The 20786-nt window shown below is 39.7% G+C and overlaps 1 protein-coding gene across 1 annotated transcript; it reads right to left on the bottom strand.

Moving 5' to 3' along the window:
- Positions 1-6141: 6141 nt before the first annotated feature.
- On the bottom strand, positions 6142-6867 carry LOC148121188 (rRNA-processing protein FCF1 homolog). Its single transcript, XM_087909121.1, has one exon. The coding sequence runs from the start codon at positions 6817-6819 to the stop codon at positions 6223-6225; it is 597 nt and encodes a 198-aa protein (XP_087765247.1). The 5' UTR covers positions 6820-6867; the 3' UTR covers positions 6142-6222.
- Positions 6868-20786: the final 13919 nt, after the last annotated feature.

Below are 20786 nucleotides of genomic sequence, written 5' to 3'. Positions count from 1 at the left end.
ACGTCAATTCAGGATGTGGAAACAATAGAATCAATTATGTTTACAACAATAGACCTGGGCTGTTCACAACCTTGGTTGAGAAGCTTCATTTTCAATGGACAGTGGACAATACAAAGACTCACAACTGGTCAAAATGCTGTGAGTCAAAGACTGAGTGCTCAACCCTAAGTTGGACATCTTTATCACCCACCCACTTCTCTAGGTCCAGGGAATGCCCCAGAAGAGGAAATGGAAAGAATGGAAGACCCAGAGCACATGAGGAATGCTATAGAATGCAGTCTTCTGGACCTGACATGACTATTGCCCTCTTGAACTCATAGTGGCTGTGGACACCAGAACAAGACCTGCACAAGATCAAGCCAGCCAGAATTTCACAGAGATGGGACAGAAGATCTCCAGGCCCCACGCCCTACTCAAGAGATACTAAATACTATAACTGGCAGGTTACAGCTGCTCAAAGAGGAAATCATTCTCTCTTTCTTGAGGGTGTGGCCACTGGTAGATTTCTCATGGTTCAGTGGATGACTTAATGTCATACACATATGGGCCTCACTAATTGGAGTTACTGGGTTATACAAAAAAGAATATGAAGTTAGAAGGGGGACAAGTTGTTGGAGGAGGGCATGTGGAAGGAGTTGACAAGAAAGTAGGTGTGGCATATGATCAATATGTGGCATATTGTTCTCAAGGGTAACAAAAATATTTTAAAAGATAAAACTTGTCTTTTTCCTTTCCCCACTAACATTTGTTGCCATTTCTTGAATCCCATCTTGATAATCATTTTCATCAAATTTTTGTGGGTTTTTTACTACTTTATGTAACTTAGAGAAAAAGAACACATGTTTTTTATGTCTTATTTTCTAATAAACAAAGTGAATATACTAAAAAAGATGGAACGACTGAAGACAGCTAAACTGAAATGATGATGAAAAGTGAAAAGCTCAATAAGTCAAATAAGAGACTCAGAGGATGACATCATCAATAGACTGATTCGTGGAGAACAGACTGTCAGCCCTGAAGACAAGGTAGAGGGATCAGATCACATAGTTGAGAGGTTAATGATAATTTAAAACAATGAACAGAACATGAGTGACCATGGGGACACCAAGGAAAAAACTATGAGTTTTGGGTATAAAAGAAGGAGAAGCATTTCATACCAAAGGCATGGCAAATCTCCTATTAAAGTAATAGGAGAAAATTGCTCAAATCTAGAGAAAGAAATTCCCATCCAGATACAAGAAGCACAGAAAACACCAAACAGGACCAGAGAAGAAACTACACATCATATTTTAGTTAAAATATATAGAGCAAAGAAAGTATAGTAAAAGCTGTAAGACAGAAAGACCAACGCACATGTAAAGCCATCAGAATGATGGCTGACATTTCAATGCATACCTGAAAAGCCAGAAGGGCTTGGAAAGATATATTTCATGTTCTGAAAGATCACTATTGCCAAAGTAGGCTAACATACCCAGCAAAGCTATCTAACATAATTGGAGGAGAAAGAAAATCTTTCGATGACTAAAAAAAAGGTTAAAGAAATCTATAATTACCAAGACAGCTATATAAAGTATATAAGTAGGAATATTTCAGTATGAAGGGAAAGAAAAAACACATCCAAGGGGCTACAGGGAAAAAATAAACAATGTTAACATAATTATTAAGAATGAGAAGACTGTGGTATACACCTTTAATCTCAGCACTTGCAAGGTAGAGGCAGACAGATCTCTGTGAGTTTGAGGCCAACCTGGTCTACGTGGTGAGTTCCAGGTCAGTCAGAGTTATGCAGAGAGACTCTACCTAAGAGAGAGAGAGACTGAGAGAGGGGGGGGGAGAGAGAGAGAAAGAGAGAGAAATTAGCAAATTGTCAGTAGTCAATGAACACCTTTCAACAATAATTCTAAATATTGTCTTGTGACCCTATCATGAGACACAGACTAGCAGCTTGGATGAGAAAAATAGGATCTTTCTTTTTGCTGCCCCCAGGAGCACTTCACCATTAGAGTTATTATTATGGAATGAAAAAAAGTACTCTAAGCAAATGGAACTGGGAAACAAGTTTAGTATTACTGTTATAAAGTCTGACAAAACAGACTTTAATTCAAATCTAATTAGAATAAAGAGGTGTGGTGGCTAGTTTTATGCCAACTTCACACTAACTAGAGTCATCTGAGAGATGGGAGCCACAACTGAAATGAGAAAATGCCTCAGACTGTAGGGCATCTTCTTAATTAGTGACTGAAGCTGGAGGGCCCTGCCCATTGTAGGTGGAACCATCCCTGGGCTGTTGGTCATGGCTTCTATGAGAAGGCAGGTTGAGCAAGCCATAGAGAACAAGCTGCATTCCTCTATGGCCTCTGCATCAGTTCCTATTCTCAGGTCCCTGCCTGGCTTGAGTTCCTATCCTGACTTCCTCCAGTGATGAAATTGATGTGGAAGGTGAAACCCAAACAAACCCTTTCCTCCCAGTTTGCTTTTGGTCATAGTGTTTTTTCACACCAATAGTAAATGTAATTAGGACAGAGGGCCATTTCATTCTGATTAAGAAAGCAATCCATTGGTGTAGGAGGACCTTCTGTTTATGTGTTGCTTTCATTGGTTGAATAAAGAAACTGCCTTGGCCTTTTGATAGGGCAGCACTTAGGTAGGTGGAGTAGACAGAACTGAATTCTGGGAGGAAGAAAGCAGGACCAGATAGAGCCAACATGGAGCCACCAGGTCAGATATGCTAAATCTTTCCTGGTAAGCCACGACCTCGTGGTGAACACAGATTAATAGAAATAGCTTAAATCAAGATGTGAGAGTTAGCCAAAAGGAAGCTAGAGCTAATGGCCAAACAGTGTTTTAATTAATACAGTTTCTGTGTAATTATTCTGGTGCAAGCTAACTTGGTTGCTGGGACAAAAAGCAGGCCCTCTCCTCCCACCAACAACAATTCATTAAGAGGATATTATAATTCTAAACATATATGTCCTGAGCACAGATGGAGCAAACTTCAAAAAACAAGTATTACTAGACAAAAGACCATAAATTAATCCCAACATAGTAGTAACATATGACATTGTTGTCCTTATTCTCAGTATTAGACAAATCATCCAGGCAAAGATTAAACAGATAAACATTGAAGTTTAATGGCATCATAGAGTAAATGAATCTAACAGACATTTACACAACATTTCACCCAAATACCACAGAATACACACTCTTCTCTAAAGTCCATGGCAATTTCATTAAAACAGAACATGAATTGGAACACAAAATAAGTCTCAACAAATATAAGAAAACTGTAGCAGAAGATACAATGGAGGGGTAAGTGTGTTCGTGACCGCCACACAAGTCCGGAAAGGGAACACACAATCTTCCCGCCATCCTTATCTCCCTGGCTACTCCAAAGGGGTGGCTTCCCCCAGCTAAACCCCCTCTCCTCCTACGCCATCCCGGCTTTCTGCCTGGAACCCCTACCCTTCCTCTCTCCCTTTTTCGGGGCTTAAATTCCTCCAACTCAGCCTGGGTGGGCGCCCGCGGCCAGAACGAGCGGTGAGTGCAAACGGGAGAGAGTTTCTTTATTTTAATAGCCTGACTGCAGCAAGGTAGGACTGCAGGCAAAGTGATTCCTGGATAGCAAGGGGCACTAATCCGGTAGCAGAAGACCCAGCGGAGGGAAAAGCCATTGGAGAACATCTGAAGGAAGAGATGGGCAGGCGCCAAGGCAAGAATTCCTCCAACAATCTGACAAACAACATGAAAACACCAGATCCCAGCGATCTTATGACAGAAGGACTTGAACACCCTATTCCGGAAGAAGTGGAAAACAGTGTCATTATGAAAGCAATAGAGTCTCTTAAACAGGGTATGGATAACTCACTTAAAGAAATAGAAGAGAAATATAACAAAAAGATGGAAGAAATGAGTAAAGAAATGGAAGAGAAATATAACAAAAAGTTTGAAGAAATGAATAAATTCGTAAATGATACCCTGGGAAACCAAGAAAAACAATCAAACAGGTAATGGAATCAGTGCAAGAATTGAAAACTGAAATGGAGGCAGTGAAGAAAACACAAACCGAGGGCCGGCTGGATATGGAAAATCTAGGTAAACAAACAGAGACTTCAGGAATAAGCATAACCAATAGAATACAAGAGATAGAAGAACGAATCTCAGATTATGAAGACACCATAGAGAAAATAAGCGCTCTGACCAAAGAAAACAGCAAATCCAACAAATTCTCATCACAAAACATTCAGGAAATATGGGACATAATAAAAAAACCAAATCTAAGAATAATAGGAGTAGAAGAAGGAGAAGAATTGCAGATCAAAGGTCCAGAAAATATATTCAACAAAATTATAGAAGAAAACTTTCCCATCCTAAAGAACGATATTCCTATGAAGGTTCAAGAAGCATACAGAACACCGAATAGACTGGATCAGAAAAAAAAATCCCCTTACCATATAATAATTAAAACACAAAGCATCCAGATTAAAGAAAGGATATTAAGAGCTGCGAAGGAAAAAGGTCAAGTAACTTATAAAGGTAAACTTATCAGGCTTACACCAGACTTCTCTATGAAAACCATGAAAGTCAGAAGGTCCTGGATAGAGGTACTGCAGAAACTAAGAGACCATGGATGCAATCCCAGACTACTATACCCAGCCAAGCTATTGTTCACTATCAACGGAGAAAACAAAATATTCCAGGATAAAAACAAATTTAAACAATATGTAGCTACTAATCCAACCTTACAGAGAATATTAGAAGGAAAATCACAACTCAAGGAATCCAACATTCCCAACACTGCCTACAATAACTCAAACATCTAGCGACCCTTCACAAGTCCAACTCAAAGAAGGAAAACACATACACTCTACTACCCAAAAAAAATGACTGGAGTCAACAACCACTGGTCATTAATATCACTTAATATCAATGGACTCAATTCACCTATAAAGAGGCACAGACTTAGAGATTGGATACAAAAACAGGATCCAACATTCTGCTGTTTACAAGAAACACACCTCAACCACAAAGACAGACACCTACTCAGAGTAAAGGGTTGGGAAAAGGTTTTCCAGGCAAATGGACCTAAGAAACAAGCGGGTGTGGCCATTCTAATATCTAACAAAATCGACTTCAAACTAAAATCAATCAGAAGAGATGAAGATGGACATTTCATACTCATAACTGGAAGAATTCATCAGGAAGAAGTCTCAATCCTGAATATATATGCCCCTAATATAAAGGCACCCACATATGTAAAGAAACTCTTCTAGAATTCAAGGCAGTCATCGAACCACACACACTAATAGTAGGAGACTTCAACACTCCTCTTTCACCAATGGACAGGTCAATCAGACAGAAACCAAACAGAGAAATAAGAGATTTATTGGAGGTATTGAATCAAGTGGACTTAACAGACATCTATAGAACACTCCTCCCAAATAGAAAAGAATATACCTTCTTCTCTGCAGCTCATGGAACCTTCTCGAAAATTGACCACATACTCGGTAAAGAAACAAACTTCCACAGATACAAAAAAATATTAGTAACCACCTGTGTCTTGTCAGATCACCATGGATTAAAATTAGAATTCAACAACAATACTTCCCCCAGGAAACCAACAAACTCATGGAAGTTGAACAGTCAACTACTAAATCACCCCTGGGTCAAGGAAGAAATAAAGAAAGAAATTAAAGTCTTCCTTGAATTTAATGAAAACAAAGACACAACATACTCAAATCTTTGGGACACTATGAAAGCAGTGCTAAGAGGAAAGTTCATAACACTAAGTGCCCAATTAAAGAAAACGGAGAAAGCACACATTGGAGACTTCACAGCACACTTGAAAGCTTGAAAGCTCTAGAAAAAAAAAGAAGCTGATTCACCCAGGAGGTCTAGAAGACTGGAAATAATCAAACGGAGGGCTGAAATCAACAAAATAGAAACACAGAAAACAATCCAAAGAATCAATGAATCAAAAAGCTGGTTCTTGGAGAAAATCAACAAGATTGACAAACCCCTATCCAAATTAATCAAACGGCAGAGAGAGAACATGCAAATTAATAAGATCAGAAATGAAAAGGGGGACATAACCACAGACACAGAGGAAATTCAGAGAATCATTAGATCTTTTTTTTTTTTAAATAAACAACAAAAAGTGTGTTTAATTAACTAACAACAGAGAAAGCTGGTAAAGAAATGCAGGTGAATTTGGTCAAGTAAGAATTAGAACCGAGGAGCTCCATAATCATCTGGCATCCGTTCGATGTTGTATCTATGGTTAGAAATATACATGATAGGAACTCCAGGGATCTTCCGGATTCTTCGTTTGAGGTCCCGATCAACTGTAGCCACAATGTAACACTTGTGCTGAGTGACTCTCTGTACCAAGCAGTCATCAGCATAGGTTCCTTTGTGTGTGCACGGAAGTCGGTCAAATCGTGGATCCTTGGCGATTCTTAGTGCCACTCGGTACTTCTGGCCCAATTTCTCAATTTCAGCCATCACACAATCAGTTATACAAGGGATACACTTGGCGTACAGACAGTCCATCATGGACTGCACTAAGTCTAGTTTGGCTTTGATGGAAAAGTTGATGAAGTTGGTGTCAACAAGGATGTGGTATGGTGGACCCAGCTGTGTATTGTACTGGAAGAATAAGCAGGAGGGATGTTGGGGGACTTCTCTTTCCTTCAGCGCACTGGGATCCTTCTTCTCCTTCTTTTTAGGCTTTAATCTATCCTTCTCTTTAAGTCTCTCATCTCTGAGACTAAGCATTCGCTTCATGGTCGCATATCTTCTTGTTTTCTTTTGCTTCCCCATTTTCACGCCGCACTCCTGTTTCTTCCGGAATCACTTACTGCGCAACACTTTGACCGAATCATTAGATCTTACTACGAAAGTTTATAAGCCACAAAGTTGGAAAATGTAAAAGAAATGGGCATTTTTTTAGATAAGTACCATATACCAAAGTTGAACCAAGAACAGGTGAACAATCTAAATCAACCTGTTAGTCGTGAAGAATTAGAAGCTGTTATCAAAAATCTCCCTACCAAAAAAAAGCCCAGGACCAGATGGTTTCAATGCAGAATTCTACCAGAACTTCCAGGAAGAGCTAATATCTATACTCCTTAATGTATTCCACAATATAGAAACAGAAGAGTCATTGCCAAACTCCTTTTATGAAGCTACAGTTACCCTAATACCAAAACCACACAAAGACACAACCAAGAAAGAGAATTACAGACCAATCTCACTCATGAATATCGATGCGAAAATTCTCAATAAAATACTGGCAAACTGAATCCAAGAACACATTAGAAAAATTATCCATTATGATCAAGTAGGCTTCATCCCAGAGATGCAGGGCTGGTTCAACATATGCAAATCTATCAATGTAATCCATCATATAAATAAACTGAAAGAAAAAAACCATATGATCATTTCATTGGATGCTGAAAAAGCATTTGACAAAATTCAACACCCATTTATGATAAAGGTGTTGGAGAGACTGGGGATACAAGGATCATGCCTAAATATGATAAAAGCAATATACACCAAGCTGACAGCTAACATCAAATTGAATGGAGAGAAACTCAAAGCCTTTCCACTAAAATCAGGAACACGACAATGCTGTCCACTCTCTCCATACCTCTTCAATATAGTGCTTGAAGTTCTAGCAATAGCAATAAGACAACATAAGGAGATCAAGGGAATTCGAATTGGAAAGGATGAAGTTAAACTTTCGTTATTTGCTGATGATATGATAGTATACATAAGTGACCCCAAAAACTCTACCAAAGAACTCCTACAGCTGATAAACACCTTTAGTAACATGGCAGGATACAAGATCAACTCCAAAAAATCAGTGGCCCTCCTATACACAAAGGATAGCAGAGAGGGAAATCAGAGAAACATCACCTTTCACGATAGCCACAAATAGCATAAAATATCTTGGGGTTACTCTAACCAAGGAAGTGAAAGACCTATTTGACAAGAACTTTAAGTCTTTGAAGAAAGAAATTGAGGAGGATACCAGAAAATGGAAAGACCTCCCCTACTCTTGGATTGGGAGAATCAACATAGTAAAAATGGCAATTCTACCAAAAGCAATCTATAGATTCAATGCAATCCCCATCAAAATCCCATCAAACTTCTTCACAGACCTTGAGAGAACAATAATCAAGTTTATATGGCAAAACAAAAAACCCAGGATAGCCAAAACAATCTTATACAATAAAGGAACTTCTGGAGGCATTACCAGCCCTGACTTCAAACTCTATTACAGAGCAACAGTATTGAAAACAGCTTGGTATTGGCATAAGAACAGAGAAGTCAACCCATGGAATCGAATAGAAGACCCGGATATTAACCCACAAACCTATGAACACCTAATTTTCGACAAGGGAGCTAAAGGTATACAATGGAAGAAGGAAAGCATCTTTAACAAATGGTGCTGGCATAACTGGATGTCAACCTGTAGAAGAATGAAAATAGATCCATATCTATCACCATGCACAAAACTCAGGTCCAAATGGATTAAAGACATCAACATTAATCTGTCCACTTTGAACCTGATAGAAGAGAAAGTGGGAAGTAGTCTACAAGATATAGGCACAGGAGGCCACTTCCTAAGTAGGACCCCAGTAGCACAAACAATAAGAGAAACAATGAATAAATGGGACCTACTGAAACTGAGAAGCTTCTGTAAAGCAAAGGACACTGTCAGTAAGACAAAAAGGCTGCCTTCTGACTGGGAGAAGATCTTCACCAACCCCTCATCAGACAAAGGTCTGATCTCCAAGATATACAAAGAACTCAAGAAACTAGACACTAAAACTCTAATTTACCCAATTAAAAAATGGGGTACTGAACTGAACAGAGAATTCACAACAGATGAACTTCGAATGGCCAGAAGACACTTAAGGTCGTGCTCAACCTCCTTAGCGATCAGGGAAATGCAAATCAAAACCACTTTGAGATACCATCTTACACCTGTCAGAATTGCTAAACTCAAAAACACCAATGATAGCCTATGCTGGAGAGGATGTGGAGTGAGGGGAACACTCATCCATTGTTGGTGGGAATGCAAACTTGTGCAGCCACTGTGGAAATCAGTGTGGCCGTTTCTCAGGAAACTGGGAGTCAACCTCCCTCAGGACCCAGCAATTCCTCTCTTGGGAATATACCCAAGAGATGCCCTATCATACTACAAAATTATTTGTTCAACTATGTTCATAGCTGCACTATTTGTAATAGCCAGAACCTGGAAACAACCTAGGTGCCCCTCAATAGAAGAATGGTTAAAGAAGGTGTGGAACATATATACATTAGAGTTTTACTCAGCGGTAAAAAACAATGATATCTTGAATTTTGCATGTAAATGGATGGAAATAGAGAACGCTTTACTGAGTGAGGTAACCCAGACCCAAAAAGAGGAATATGGTATGTACTCACTCATAAGTGGTTTCTAGCCATAGTTAAAGGTCTTTGAGTCTAGAATTTGTGATCCTAGAGAAGCTAAATAAGAAGGTGAACCTGAAGAAAATCATATAGTTTTCCTCCTGGATAGTGGAACTAGGCAAGATTGCCAGGCAAACTGGGGTGCATGGTGGGTGGGGGGGTGGTAGTAAGGGAAGATGGTCAGGGAGAGGGGGAGGATTGGGGATGACTTGGGGGAATGGGAGGGGGGGAGGGAGGAAGGATGGCTGTGGGAGCATGGAGGTTTATATCTCAGCTAAGGGAGCCATTTTAGGGCTTGCAAGAGACTTGATTCTGGAGGGGTTCCCAGTAAAAATTAAATAAAAAAATAAAAAAATTAAAAAAAAGAAAAAAAAAGAAAAAAGAAAACGCTTTACTGAGTAAGGTAAGCCAGACCCAAAAAGAGGAATATGGTATGTATTCACTCATAAGTGGATTCTAGCCATAATTAAAGGTCTTTGAGCCTATTATTCGTGATCCTAGAGAAGCTGGATAGGAGGGTGAACCTGAAGAAAATTCAGGTAGTTTTCCTCCTGGAGATTGGAAATAGACAAGAGTCCCAGGTAACCTCGGGTGCTTGTGGGGGTGGGAGGGTTGCTGGAAGGGGAGAGGGTTAGAGAGAAGGGAGCAGGGGAGGAATGGGGAATGCTCGGGGGACTGGGAGGTGGGAGGGAGGAAGGATAGATATGGGATCAGGGAAGAATATATCTCAACTAAGGGAGTCAGTTTAGGGTTTACTAGAGACTTGACTATAAATGGGATCTCAGGTCCAAGGAGAGATCCCCAGATTGTTCTCTGGACAGAGGAGAGGGTGCCTGAACTGGCCTTGGCCCATAACCATACTGATGAATATATTGCTTATCACCATAGATCCTTCATCTGGCGATGGATGGAGATGGAGACGGAGACCCACATTGGAACACTGGACTTAACTCCCTAGGTCCAAACGAGAAGCAGAAGGAAAGAGAACGTGAGCAAGGAAGGCAAGATCAGAGGGAACCTTTATCCGACGAGGGATGGCGATACAGACGGAGACCCACATTGGAGCACCGGACTGAGTCCCCAATGGTCCAAACGAGGAGCAGAAGGAGGAAGAACATGAAAAAGGAAATCAGGACCGTGAGGGGTGCGATCACCCACTGATACAAGGGGACTGATCTAATGAGAGTTCACCAAGGCCAGTTGTCTGGGACTGAGCGAGCAGGTAATCCAGCCAGATTCTCTGAATGTGGCCGGATTCTCTGAATGTGGCTGGCCCGGAGTCTTTCTGAAAAGCCATTGACAATGACACTGGGACTTGTTTCCTCTGCATATACTGGATTTTTGGGATCCAGTCTGTTTGGATGCTCACCTTCCTGGACCTGGAGGGAGGGGGAAGGAGCTTGAACTACCCACAGGGCGGGAGGCCCTGACTGCTATTGGGGATGGAGAAGGAGGAGGGGAGGGGGTGGGGGGAGTGGGAGGGTGTTGGGAGGAGGGGCGGAAATGGAGACTTTTGTATTTTAATAAACTTTGAGAAAAAAAATAAAAATAAAAACCATACCCAAGCCTGTCAAAAAAATATTAAAGAAATAAATATCAATAAAAAAGTCTAAAAACTGAAAAAAAACAAATATAAGAAAATTAAAATAACTCCCTGTATTTTATATCACCTCAATGATAAAATAAGAAATAATGAAAAATTACAGAAAACATATAAACTCATGGAAATTAAATAGCATACCATTTTATAATAAATAGGTTACTGCAAAAATCAAGAAATAAATTATAGAATCCCCAGAATTAACTGAAAATTATAATATAACAAATATTATATGATACAATGAAAGCAATCCTATGGGGGCAATTTATAAGTATAAAAGTCCATACTAAATTTTTTTTTAAAAAATTCTGAGTGATTTTATATAAATGACTTAATGATGAATCTTAAGGCATCAGAAAACAAAACAAACAAAATCTAAAAGCAGGGTCTTAGTCACTACCCTATTGCCAAGAAGAGACACCATGACCACAGAAGCTCATTTTTACAAAATTCATCTATTTATTTTACATCCAAGCTGCAGACTCCCTTCACCCTGCAACCCAGTTCCCAAATAAATCCCACACAGAGACTTATTCTTAGTTGTAAATATCCAGCTTTAGCTTGTCTTGTTTATTGCCAACTTTTCTTAACTTAAAATTATTTTGACTACCTTTTGCCTCTGGGAGTTTATCCTTCTCTATTTCTGTATATCTTTTTTTCATTCTAACTCTGTGATTGGGTGACTGGGTAGCTGGGTAGCTGGGTGACTGGCCCCTAATGTCCTCCTTTCATTGTTCTGTTGCTCCTTATTCTTTCTTCTCTCCTCCTAGAGTTCTCCTTCTATTTCTATGCTCTGCCTTCTAGCCATCCCAATCCTTGCTCCTGCCTTGCTATTGACCATTCATCTCTTTATTAGGACCATCAGATATTTTAGACAGGCACAGTAACACAACTTCATAGAGTTAAACAAATGCGACATAAACAAAAGTCACACACCTGAAAATAACATTCCCCAACACATCCCCCCTTCTTTGGTCTCCATTCAGGAAAGAGTTGGTCTTCTATGAGTATCCATAAAACATGGCATATCAAGTTGCAGTAAGACTAAGTACGTATTAAGTCTGGAATCCAGTATGAGAAGTAGGGTCCCAAAATCCAGTAAAAGAGTCAGAGACAACCCTTGTTCCCACTGTTAGGAATCCCATAAGAGGACCAAACTACACAACTGTAACATATATGCAGAGGGTCTGGGTCAGTCTCATGCAGGCTCCCTGGTTGTCACTTCAGTATTTTTGAGCCCCTATGATCCCAGGTGTCCTGTGGTGTCCTTGATCTCTCTGGCTCCTGTTAACATACAAAAGAGTTCCACACTAACCTGGAATGGAGTATAGCAAAGGTTTATTTATCTAAGGATAAACTCACAGAAAGAGTAGCAATCTACAGTCCTCTGTGCTTGCTGGAAACTGGAACTGAATCCAGCAGTCAAGAGACCTGTGCATGCTTTATGTCTGCATTTATAGTACATGAAACCATGCCCAAAGTGGGCTGGTATCTTAAAGGCTATTGACTGAAAGAATTCCCACAGCACCTCCCTTTTTTCTAAATAAGAGAGTCCTAAGCCTAATACAAAACTATATACAATAAGAACAAATATCAAGTATAAAAATTAGAATGAAAACCAGCATAAAAAATATCAAGCAAGAAATGTATAAATGTTTCAATGATTATCCTATCTTAAGGAGTCTAAGTCTTGTGTCTAGAAATAATTTGGCCAAGTCATGAAAGGAAAGTAACTATGACTATCTAGTCTTCAACCCCATCAAAGACCTGAGAAGGGAAATAATATTACTTGAGCAAACATGAAGGACAATCAAGCAACTTTCAAAAGGTGCAAGAAATGACAGAGACAACTGACTACCTGGGCACTCACCCAAAGTCTCATTTGCAACAGTGGGGCAACAACTTTTGCTAAGACCTAGAGTAACTGACAGATTATTTTCAGAGGCAGAAAAATTTGAAAAAGCATCTTGCCCTTTCTTGGCAAAGTTTGGCAGTCTTCTTGCTTGTATCCTGCTTGTCCAGTGGACACCATGCATTTTGTCAGTGGTCAAGGCAGGGACAGTTCTTTTCCCAAGGGCCAGTTTTGCCAAGAAGAAAACAAACTCTAAGTGGAGTGTCTTCGGTGCCCAACATTCTCTTGGGAATTGATCGGTGCTGCCAGGAGCAATCGTGTTTCATATCAACAAAATCCTAAATTATTTAAATGCAATATTCTACAGTTCTTTGAAGTGTTTGAAGATTATCTATCTGAAATATATCTCTGTACATCTAGAATACCTAATGTGACTACAATATTTGATTATTACAGATGACTATCTATTAATCTGTATTTCTTAACTATACATTACATTTTTAAACAAGCTGCAGAAAACCAGTACCTTAAACAAGAGCAGAAATACATATACATAGTGTAGCAAATTGACCTCAAATTTGTATTCCTAGACCAAAGTCCATACCAAGATAAAATATTCATCTCTATATATCATATCCCCCTTATTTATTTATTTTTTGGAAATTGACTGTGATCATTAATCATGTGTAACCAATCCTTTTAAAATGAAAACAAATGTTTATAAACAATTATTTTGGGAATTTGGGCATAGTTTTCTCCAAATTGCTTTCTGATGTTTGTTGGACAAAGTATTTTGGGGGTTCATGGAGACCTTTTAGGGGAGTGTTGTTCCATCAAACCACATTAGCCTGGAAGGAATTCACAGGTTCTCATCTTCTGTGGAAACAAAAGCAGAACCTCTTTTCCAAAGTAACATATCCTTAGACTCAAATTTTGAAGTCAAAAATACCTTTAAAATATATATGTTGGTTTAGCTTAGCAACCTGTACAATGAAATGTCTCTCAGTAGTTAGCTCACTCACAGTCAAAAAAATTCAAAGAAAACATGAAATTAATATACATAATTCAGACTCTCTGTGTATATTCCATCTTTATGTGGCTTATTTTTCTTTTTTTTAAAAAAATATTTATTTCTTATACAGTAGATAGATAGATAGATAGATAGATAGATAGATAGATAGATAGATAGATAGATAGATGGATGGATAGATAGATAGATAGATAGATATGCCTGCAGGCCAGAAGAGGGCACTAGATCTCAATACAGATGTTTGTGAGCCACTATGTGGTTGCTAGGAATTGAACTCAGGACCTCTGGAAGAGCAGTCAGTGCTCTTAACCACTGAGCCATCTCTCCAGCCTCTGGCTTATTTTTCTTTACTTCTTGAATATATGACTGTTATATTACTTTTACTGTCTCTTTCAAGACTTTCTTTTCTTTTTAAATCTATTTCTTTTTATAATTGTCTATGCTCTTTCCCTTCTCTTTCCCAAGCCTACATATATTTATCCAACACTGTGACCCATTCAGAGATCTTTTTCATCTGAATCAGTCTGTATTGCATTTTTGTAATCATTTTCTGAGCAGGAGTGCTTTTTTAAAAAAAATGCTAAGTGGGCATGGCTAGTACCAACACCATGGCCCTGCCTGTTTGTTCCACCCAGTCCAACAAGGCAGAGGCATGTTCACCACCAGCTCTGCAAGCGATGCTCAATGCCCCAACTTCAGGGATGCAATGGGTCTATGTTGCCATTAAGCAACCTGTAATACTCTGACCACAAACCCTGTTTAAATACTACATAGCAGGACCTCCCAAAAGAGCCAGAGTCATTCAGTGATGCCAGCATAATCCAGTAAGCCATCTTTTAAAGAAGTCATGCTGCTGCTTGAGGCCAGCAGTTAGAGCCTGTCTAAAAAAATGTGGCTATCAAGAAGCCGTGCTTGGTTCCTGGTTTTGTGGGTTTAGACGCCACGTTTTTAAAGCTTTTTTTAAGTCTTATGTGGATTCATGCCAATTTGTTGATGTACAAAAGAGTTCCACACTAGCCCAGAATAGAGTATAACAAAGGTTTACTTATCTAGGATTATTTATCACAGAAGGAGTTGTGATCCACAGTCCTCTACATGTGCTGGGAACTGGAAATGAATCCAGCAGCCAAGAGGCCTGCACACTATTTATGTTTGCATTTATAGTATATGAAACCGGGTTGGTATCTTAAAAGCTATTGGCTGAAAGAGTTCCCACAGCTGACTCCTATACTCCTTTCTCCTCCTCCTCATTTATAGGATTCCAGAACTTCACCTAATGTTTGACTGTGGGCTTCTGCATCTTTTTTCATCAGTTGCTGGATGACATCTCTCTGATGACAATTGGGCCAGGCACCAATCTGGTCACAGAAGACAGCCAGTTCAGGCTACTTATCCGCCATTGCTAGGAGTCTAAGATGGGGTCCTCCCCGTAGACTCCTGGGAGATTCCCATACCCAGAAAGACAAATATAATATGAACTCATTCATAATATGAACTCATTCATAAGTGGCTTTTAGACATAAAGCAAAGAAAAACCAGGCTACGATTCACACTCCCAGAGAGCCTAGACAACAATGAGGACCCTAAGAGAGACATACATGGATTTAATCTACATGGGAAGTAGATAAAGACAAGATCTCCTGAGTAAATTAGGAGTATGTGCATCATAAGAAAGGAGCATGGGGAGGGAAGGAGAGGAGCAGAGAAAAATATATAGCTCAATATTAACAATAAAAAGTTAAAATTAAATTAAAAAAAGAGGTAACGTCTGTTAGCCAGCTGAGGAAAAAGTCTTTGAGACTGAGGATGGGGCCAGCTCCCAAAACTGGAAAGAAAAAAAGAAAAAAAAAGAAAAGAAAAGAAAAGAAAGAAAGAAAAAAGAAAGAAAAGAAAAGAAAGAAAAAAGAAAAAGAAAAACAAGTGGGACGGAATATCCAAGAGCTGTGGGGAAACTATAAAACCTCAACACGCAGAATGGTGGGTCAGAAGAGCGGGAGAAAGAAAAAGAAGAAATATGTGAAGCAGCACTGACTCTCATTTTTGCAATGAACCAGCACACTGCTTTCCATCGTGCCTTGTACAAGTTTACCCTCCCACAGGCAATGGATGAGTGTGCCCCCTAGTGTACATACTTGCTGAATGAGACATCACTTGTTTTATTGATCTTGGACATTCTGATCGGTGTAAGAGAAAGTAAACCTCCAAGTAGTTTTGAATTGCATTTCCCTGATGACTAAGAATGTTGAGCATTTCTTTAAATATTTCTCAGCCATTTGAATTTATTTTTCTGAGAATTCTGTTCAGATTTGTACTACATTTTTTTTCTTCATGGCCAGTTGTTTATTGTTTCTTGTTTTGTTTTGTTTTTTTTTTTTTGAGTTCTTTATATATTTTGGGTATTACCCCTCTCTTGGGTATATACTTGATAAAAATATTTTCCCATTCTGTAGCCTGTGGCTTTGTCTGAATGATGGTGTTCTTTGTCACATAAGCTTTTGTGTTTCCTGAGGTCCCATTTATTAATTGCTGCCCTTAGTGCCTGTGCTATCAGTGTTCTGTTCAGAAAGTTGTCTCCTGTACCAATGAGTTCAATGACTGTCCTTCACTTTCTCTTCTACCTGATTCAGTGTGTCTGTCCTCGTGTTGAGGTCTGGAGTAGTGTTTTGTACAAGATGACAGGGACGGCTCTCTCTGCATCTCCTACATGCAGCCGTCTATTTTCACCAGTACCATTTGTTAAGATGCTGTCCTTTTTCCAGTGTGTATTTCTGGCTTCCTTATCAAAATCCAGGTGTCCATAGGTCTTTGGACCTTTTTTTGTGAGGTTGGTTCTATTTAATTGATCAACGGGTCTGTTTTTGTGCCAATATCATGCTGGGTTTTTTTCATTACTGTTGCTCTTTAGTACAGTTTGAGGTGAGGAATGATGATACCTCCGGAAGTTCTTTCATCATTTAAGAGTGCTTTAACTATCCTGAGTGTTTTGTATAACCATATGAAGCTGAACATTGTCCTTTCGACTTCTGTGAGGAATTGTGTTGGAATTCGAAGGAAATTGCATTGAATTCGTAGATTGCTTTTGGTAGGATGGTCATTTCTACTACATTAATCCTACTAATCCATGGACATGGGAAGTTAGACATAGATTGAATCTTACATTGTAAGAGCTGTTCGAAGCAATATTTTTGGATGTGGCAGAACACAGATTACTTGCTCAGAGCCAGGCAATGATCTTAGAGAAACCACCCTCACTCTTTGGACCTGATTTTCTGAGTATCTAATGAGTAGATGTGACTCTAAAACTGCCATTGGTTTTCTTTAGGCACAGAAGGACCTGGCCGTCAAGGTCACCAATGACAGTAGCTTTCCATAGTCCAGAAGGCACGGCAGTCTTCCCGAATCAGCGCTGTCTGGTGGCAATCACAGTATTAATGACAATTGTTGTTAAAGAGGCCTTTGCCCCACGCTCCACATCCCTTTCACATGAACAGCTGACTCCAGAGTACACTTTGCACCCGAGGAAACTCTTCAGCCTCTTTTTCAAGAAGTGGAAGGCCAGTGGAACGTGACTGAGAATGAATGGGGTCAGGGTTTAACCTGGGAGAGAGGTATGCCTTGGGGAGTCTTCCAGGAACGACGACGAGGCCTTCATTTGTGGTTGAACCACAGCCCTATTAAAGCCCATACTAAATTGTCTTCCCTGCTCTTTTTGAGCACAGTCTTGACCCAACTCCTTTCTTCGCTCAGTATTTCTGAGAAGCCCCTTATTCCACATACCCCTGCAAACTAACTGAAGCTGGATGGCTGAACAGTAGACCCTCTTCAACCACAGAATTGCTCCAGAATCCCAGATTTTAGCATTCTCCACTTTGGAGCGTTTTGGGGTTCTCCATTCTCTACATGAAGCCAGTCTGGAAGGAGTGTCTCTGCACCTCAGACTTAGGGCTTGTGTTTATGTTGCTATGTATGCCTACATGGGCATGCATTTTTGAGGGCTTTCAAATGTTTGCTTGTATAAAGCTTCATTTATGTTTCTTGTTGTTTGTTACTAACTTATATATGAAGCTAATTCTTAGGCTTTTGGCTGTCGTACCTGTCACCTGAGGGCTTTCTTTATTTTCCTTCCTTCCTCCGTCCCTCCGTTCCTCCGTCCCTCCGTCCCTCCCTCCCTCCCTCCCTCCCTCCCTCCCTCCCTCCCTCCCCCTTCCTTCCTTCCTTCCTTCCTTCCTTCCTTCCTTCCTTCCTTCCTTCCTTTCTTTCTTTCTTTCTTTCTCCCTTTTTGGTTCTGGCTGTCCTGTAACTTGCTCTGTAGATCAGGCTGGCCTTGAATTCAGAGGTCCACCTGTCTGCCTCTCAAGTGCTGGGATTAAGGGTATGTGCCACCATTGCCAAACTGACTGGGATTTCTTTCTTTCTTTCTGTCTGTCTGTCTGTCTTTCTTTCTTTCCTTCCTTCCTTCTTTCCTTCTTTCTTCCTTTCTTTCTTTTAAGCATAGCTATGTAGTAATATTCCATTGCATAAACTTACCATATATGCACATATATCTGTGTATATATACCAGTGCTTTATGGATGGCCATTTATGCCATTTCATATTATTTTTGATTCAGAATAGTTCCAAAATAAATAAATTTAAAACAATTTTTGATTTAGATCATTTTGTTCTTTTATTTTTCTATATGTTATGCTATATATTTATAGCATAAATTTTTAGAAATAAATTGTTAGATCAATGGGTCATACATAATTATTTCATTAAAAGTAGTTTTAGGCTCATAGTAAATTGGAATAGAAAGTACAGAGTGTTCCTATAAAACTCTGTTTCAGACACACCCAACACCACACTCTGGATTGGAACACTCGTCATGGACGATAACCTCATTATTAACCAAAGTCCATAGTTTATATTAGGGTTCACGATCTGTGAATTATGATAATATATCTATTATTACATATCTATATTCTTATAGTATCATACAGTCTAATTTCACCTTTCTAAACACTCAATGTCCCTTCCTCTCTGCTGCAAACTGTCAGCAAGTGCAGACCTTCTTGTGGACTTCAGAGCTTTGTTTTGTCCTCTGGTGTCACACAAAAATAATCTTTCCAGATTGACTTTTCCTGCTTAGTAATATACATTAACATTAATTAATTAAAATTTTGAGACAAGGTTCTTCTGTATAGGCCTGACTGTTTTGGAGCTTGCTATGTAGACCAGGCCGGCCTTGAACTCTCAGAGATCCTCCTGCCTCTGTCTTCTGAGTGGAGTGCTGTGATTATAAGCATGTACCATCATGCCAGGCAGTGGTGGTTCACACCTTTAATTCCAGCACTTGAGAAGCAGAGGCAGGAGAATCTCAGTGAGTTCGGCCAGCCTGGTCTACAGAGTGATTCCAGGACAGCCAGGGCTGCTATACAGAGAAACCTGTTGCAAAAAACTAAATCCAAACCAAAAAAAAACCATATTATTTCCATTTACTCATTGTGTGTATGTGTACGTGTGCATGTGTGTGTATGTGTGTGTGTGTGCATGCGCATATGCATGTGCTTTGGTACGCGTGTGGAGGTCAGAAGACAGCTTTGGAGGATCTGGTTCTCTCCTTCCACTACATGAGTGTTGAGGACCAAACTCAGGTTGTAAGCCTTGGGGGCAGCCCCCTTGCCCACTGAGCCATTTTGATGAACTGTGATGTACACTTAAGATTCCTCTGCCTTCTCTCACTCCAAATCACACTCTGTTGTATGAATGCACTGCAGTTTGTTTGTTGATTCACCTACTGAACAACAGAAACAATTTGGTAACTTCAAAATTTTGACAGTTATGAATAAACCTGCTATAAACATCCATATGCATTTTTTTCCCATTTTTCTGCTAGTTCTGGGGATGGAGCTCAGGGCCTCGTGTACTCTTGGCAAGAGCTCTACTACTGAACGAGACTGGGATGTGGCTCAGTGATGGGCTTATTTATTTTTAATTCATGTGTATATGTGCATCTGTGTGGGTTTATGTGCACCCTATGTGTTCAGGAGCCTGCAAAGGCCAGAGACTATAGAACTAGAGTCATAGGCAGTTGTCAACCACCATGCGGCCTGGGAATCGATTCCGGGCTCTCTGTTAGCAGGAAGTACTCCAATTGCTGGGCCATTTCTCCAGTCCAGGATGTTTTTTGTTTGTTGTTTGTTTTTCTACATTTTTTCAATTTGGGTAAATACCAAGAGACTGAGTACTGTGTTTAAGAATAAGATTGTGCTTAACTATTTAAAAAGTAGTCACAATTGTGTTCGTAGTAGTTGTACCATTTTGCATCTATTTTTTTTAGAGATTTCTTTAGTTATGTGCATGGGTATTTTGCATGCATGCATGCCTGTGCACCATGTGTATATAACCGGTGCACTCTGAGCACAGATGAGGCTCTCAGGTCCCCTGGAACTGGAGGTATGGCTCATTGTAAACCACCATGTGGGTGCTGGGAACTGAAGCCTGATCCTCTGCAAAACAACAGGTGCTCTTAACCATTGAACCATCTCTCTAGCTCCCCTCCCATTTTGTATTTCTAGTAGCAATTATGAGCCCTGTCTAGCCACAGCCTCCCTAGCATCTAATATTTTCAGTGTTTTAATCATCTACTGGCCATCCTAAGAGATGCAGAGCAGTTGTTTTGAATTTGCAGTTTTAAAAAATTTATTTATTTATTAGAAGATAGATTTATTTATTTATTTATTTATTTATTTATTTATTTATTATGTTCTGCTTTCATGTACACCTGCAGGCCAGAAGAGGGACCCAGACCTCATTACATACAGATGGTCATGAGCCACTATGTGGGTGCTTGGAATTGAACTCAG

This window comes from Myodes glareolus, chromosome 8 (genome assembly GCF_982192425.1).
Source record: "Myodes glareolus chromosome 8, mMyoGla1.1, whole genome shotgun sequence".
Lineage (NCBI taxonomy): Eukaryota > Metazoa > Chordata > Mammalia > Rodentia > Cricetidae > Myodes > Myodes glareolus.
This window is presented reverse-complemented; position numbering and strand designations above follow the sequence as displayed.

Bases quoted from the DNA above. Each gene is read 5' to 3' on its own strand.
- LOC148121188 (XM_087909121.1), bottom strand. From the start codon at position 6,819: ATGGGGAAGCAAAAGAAAACAAGAAGATATGCGACCATGAAGCGAATG.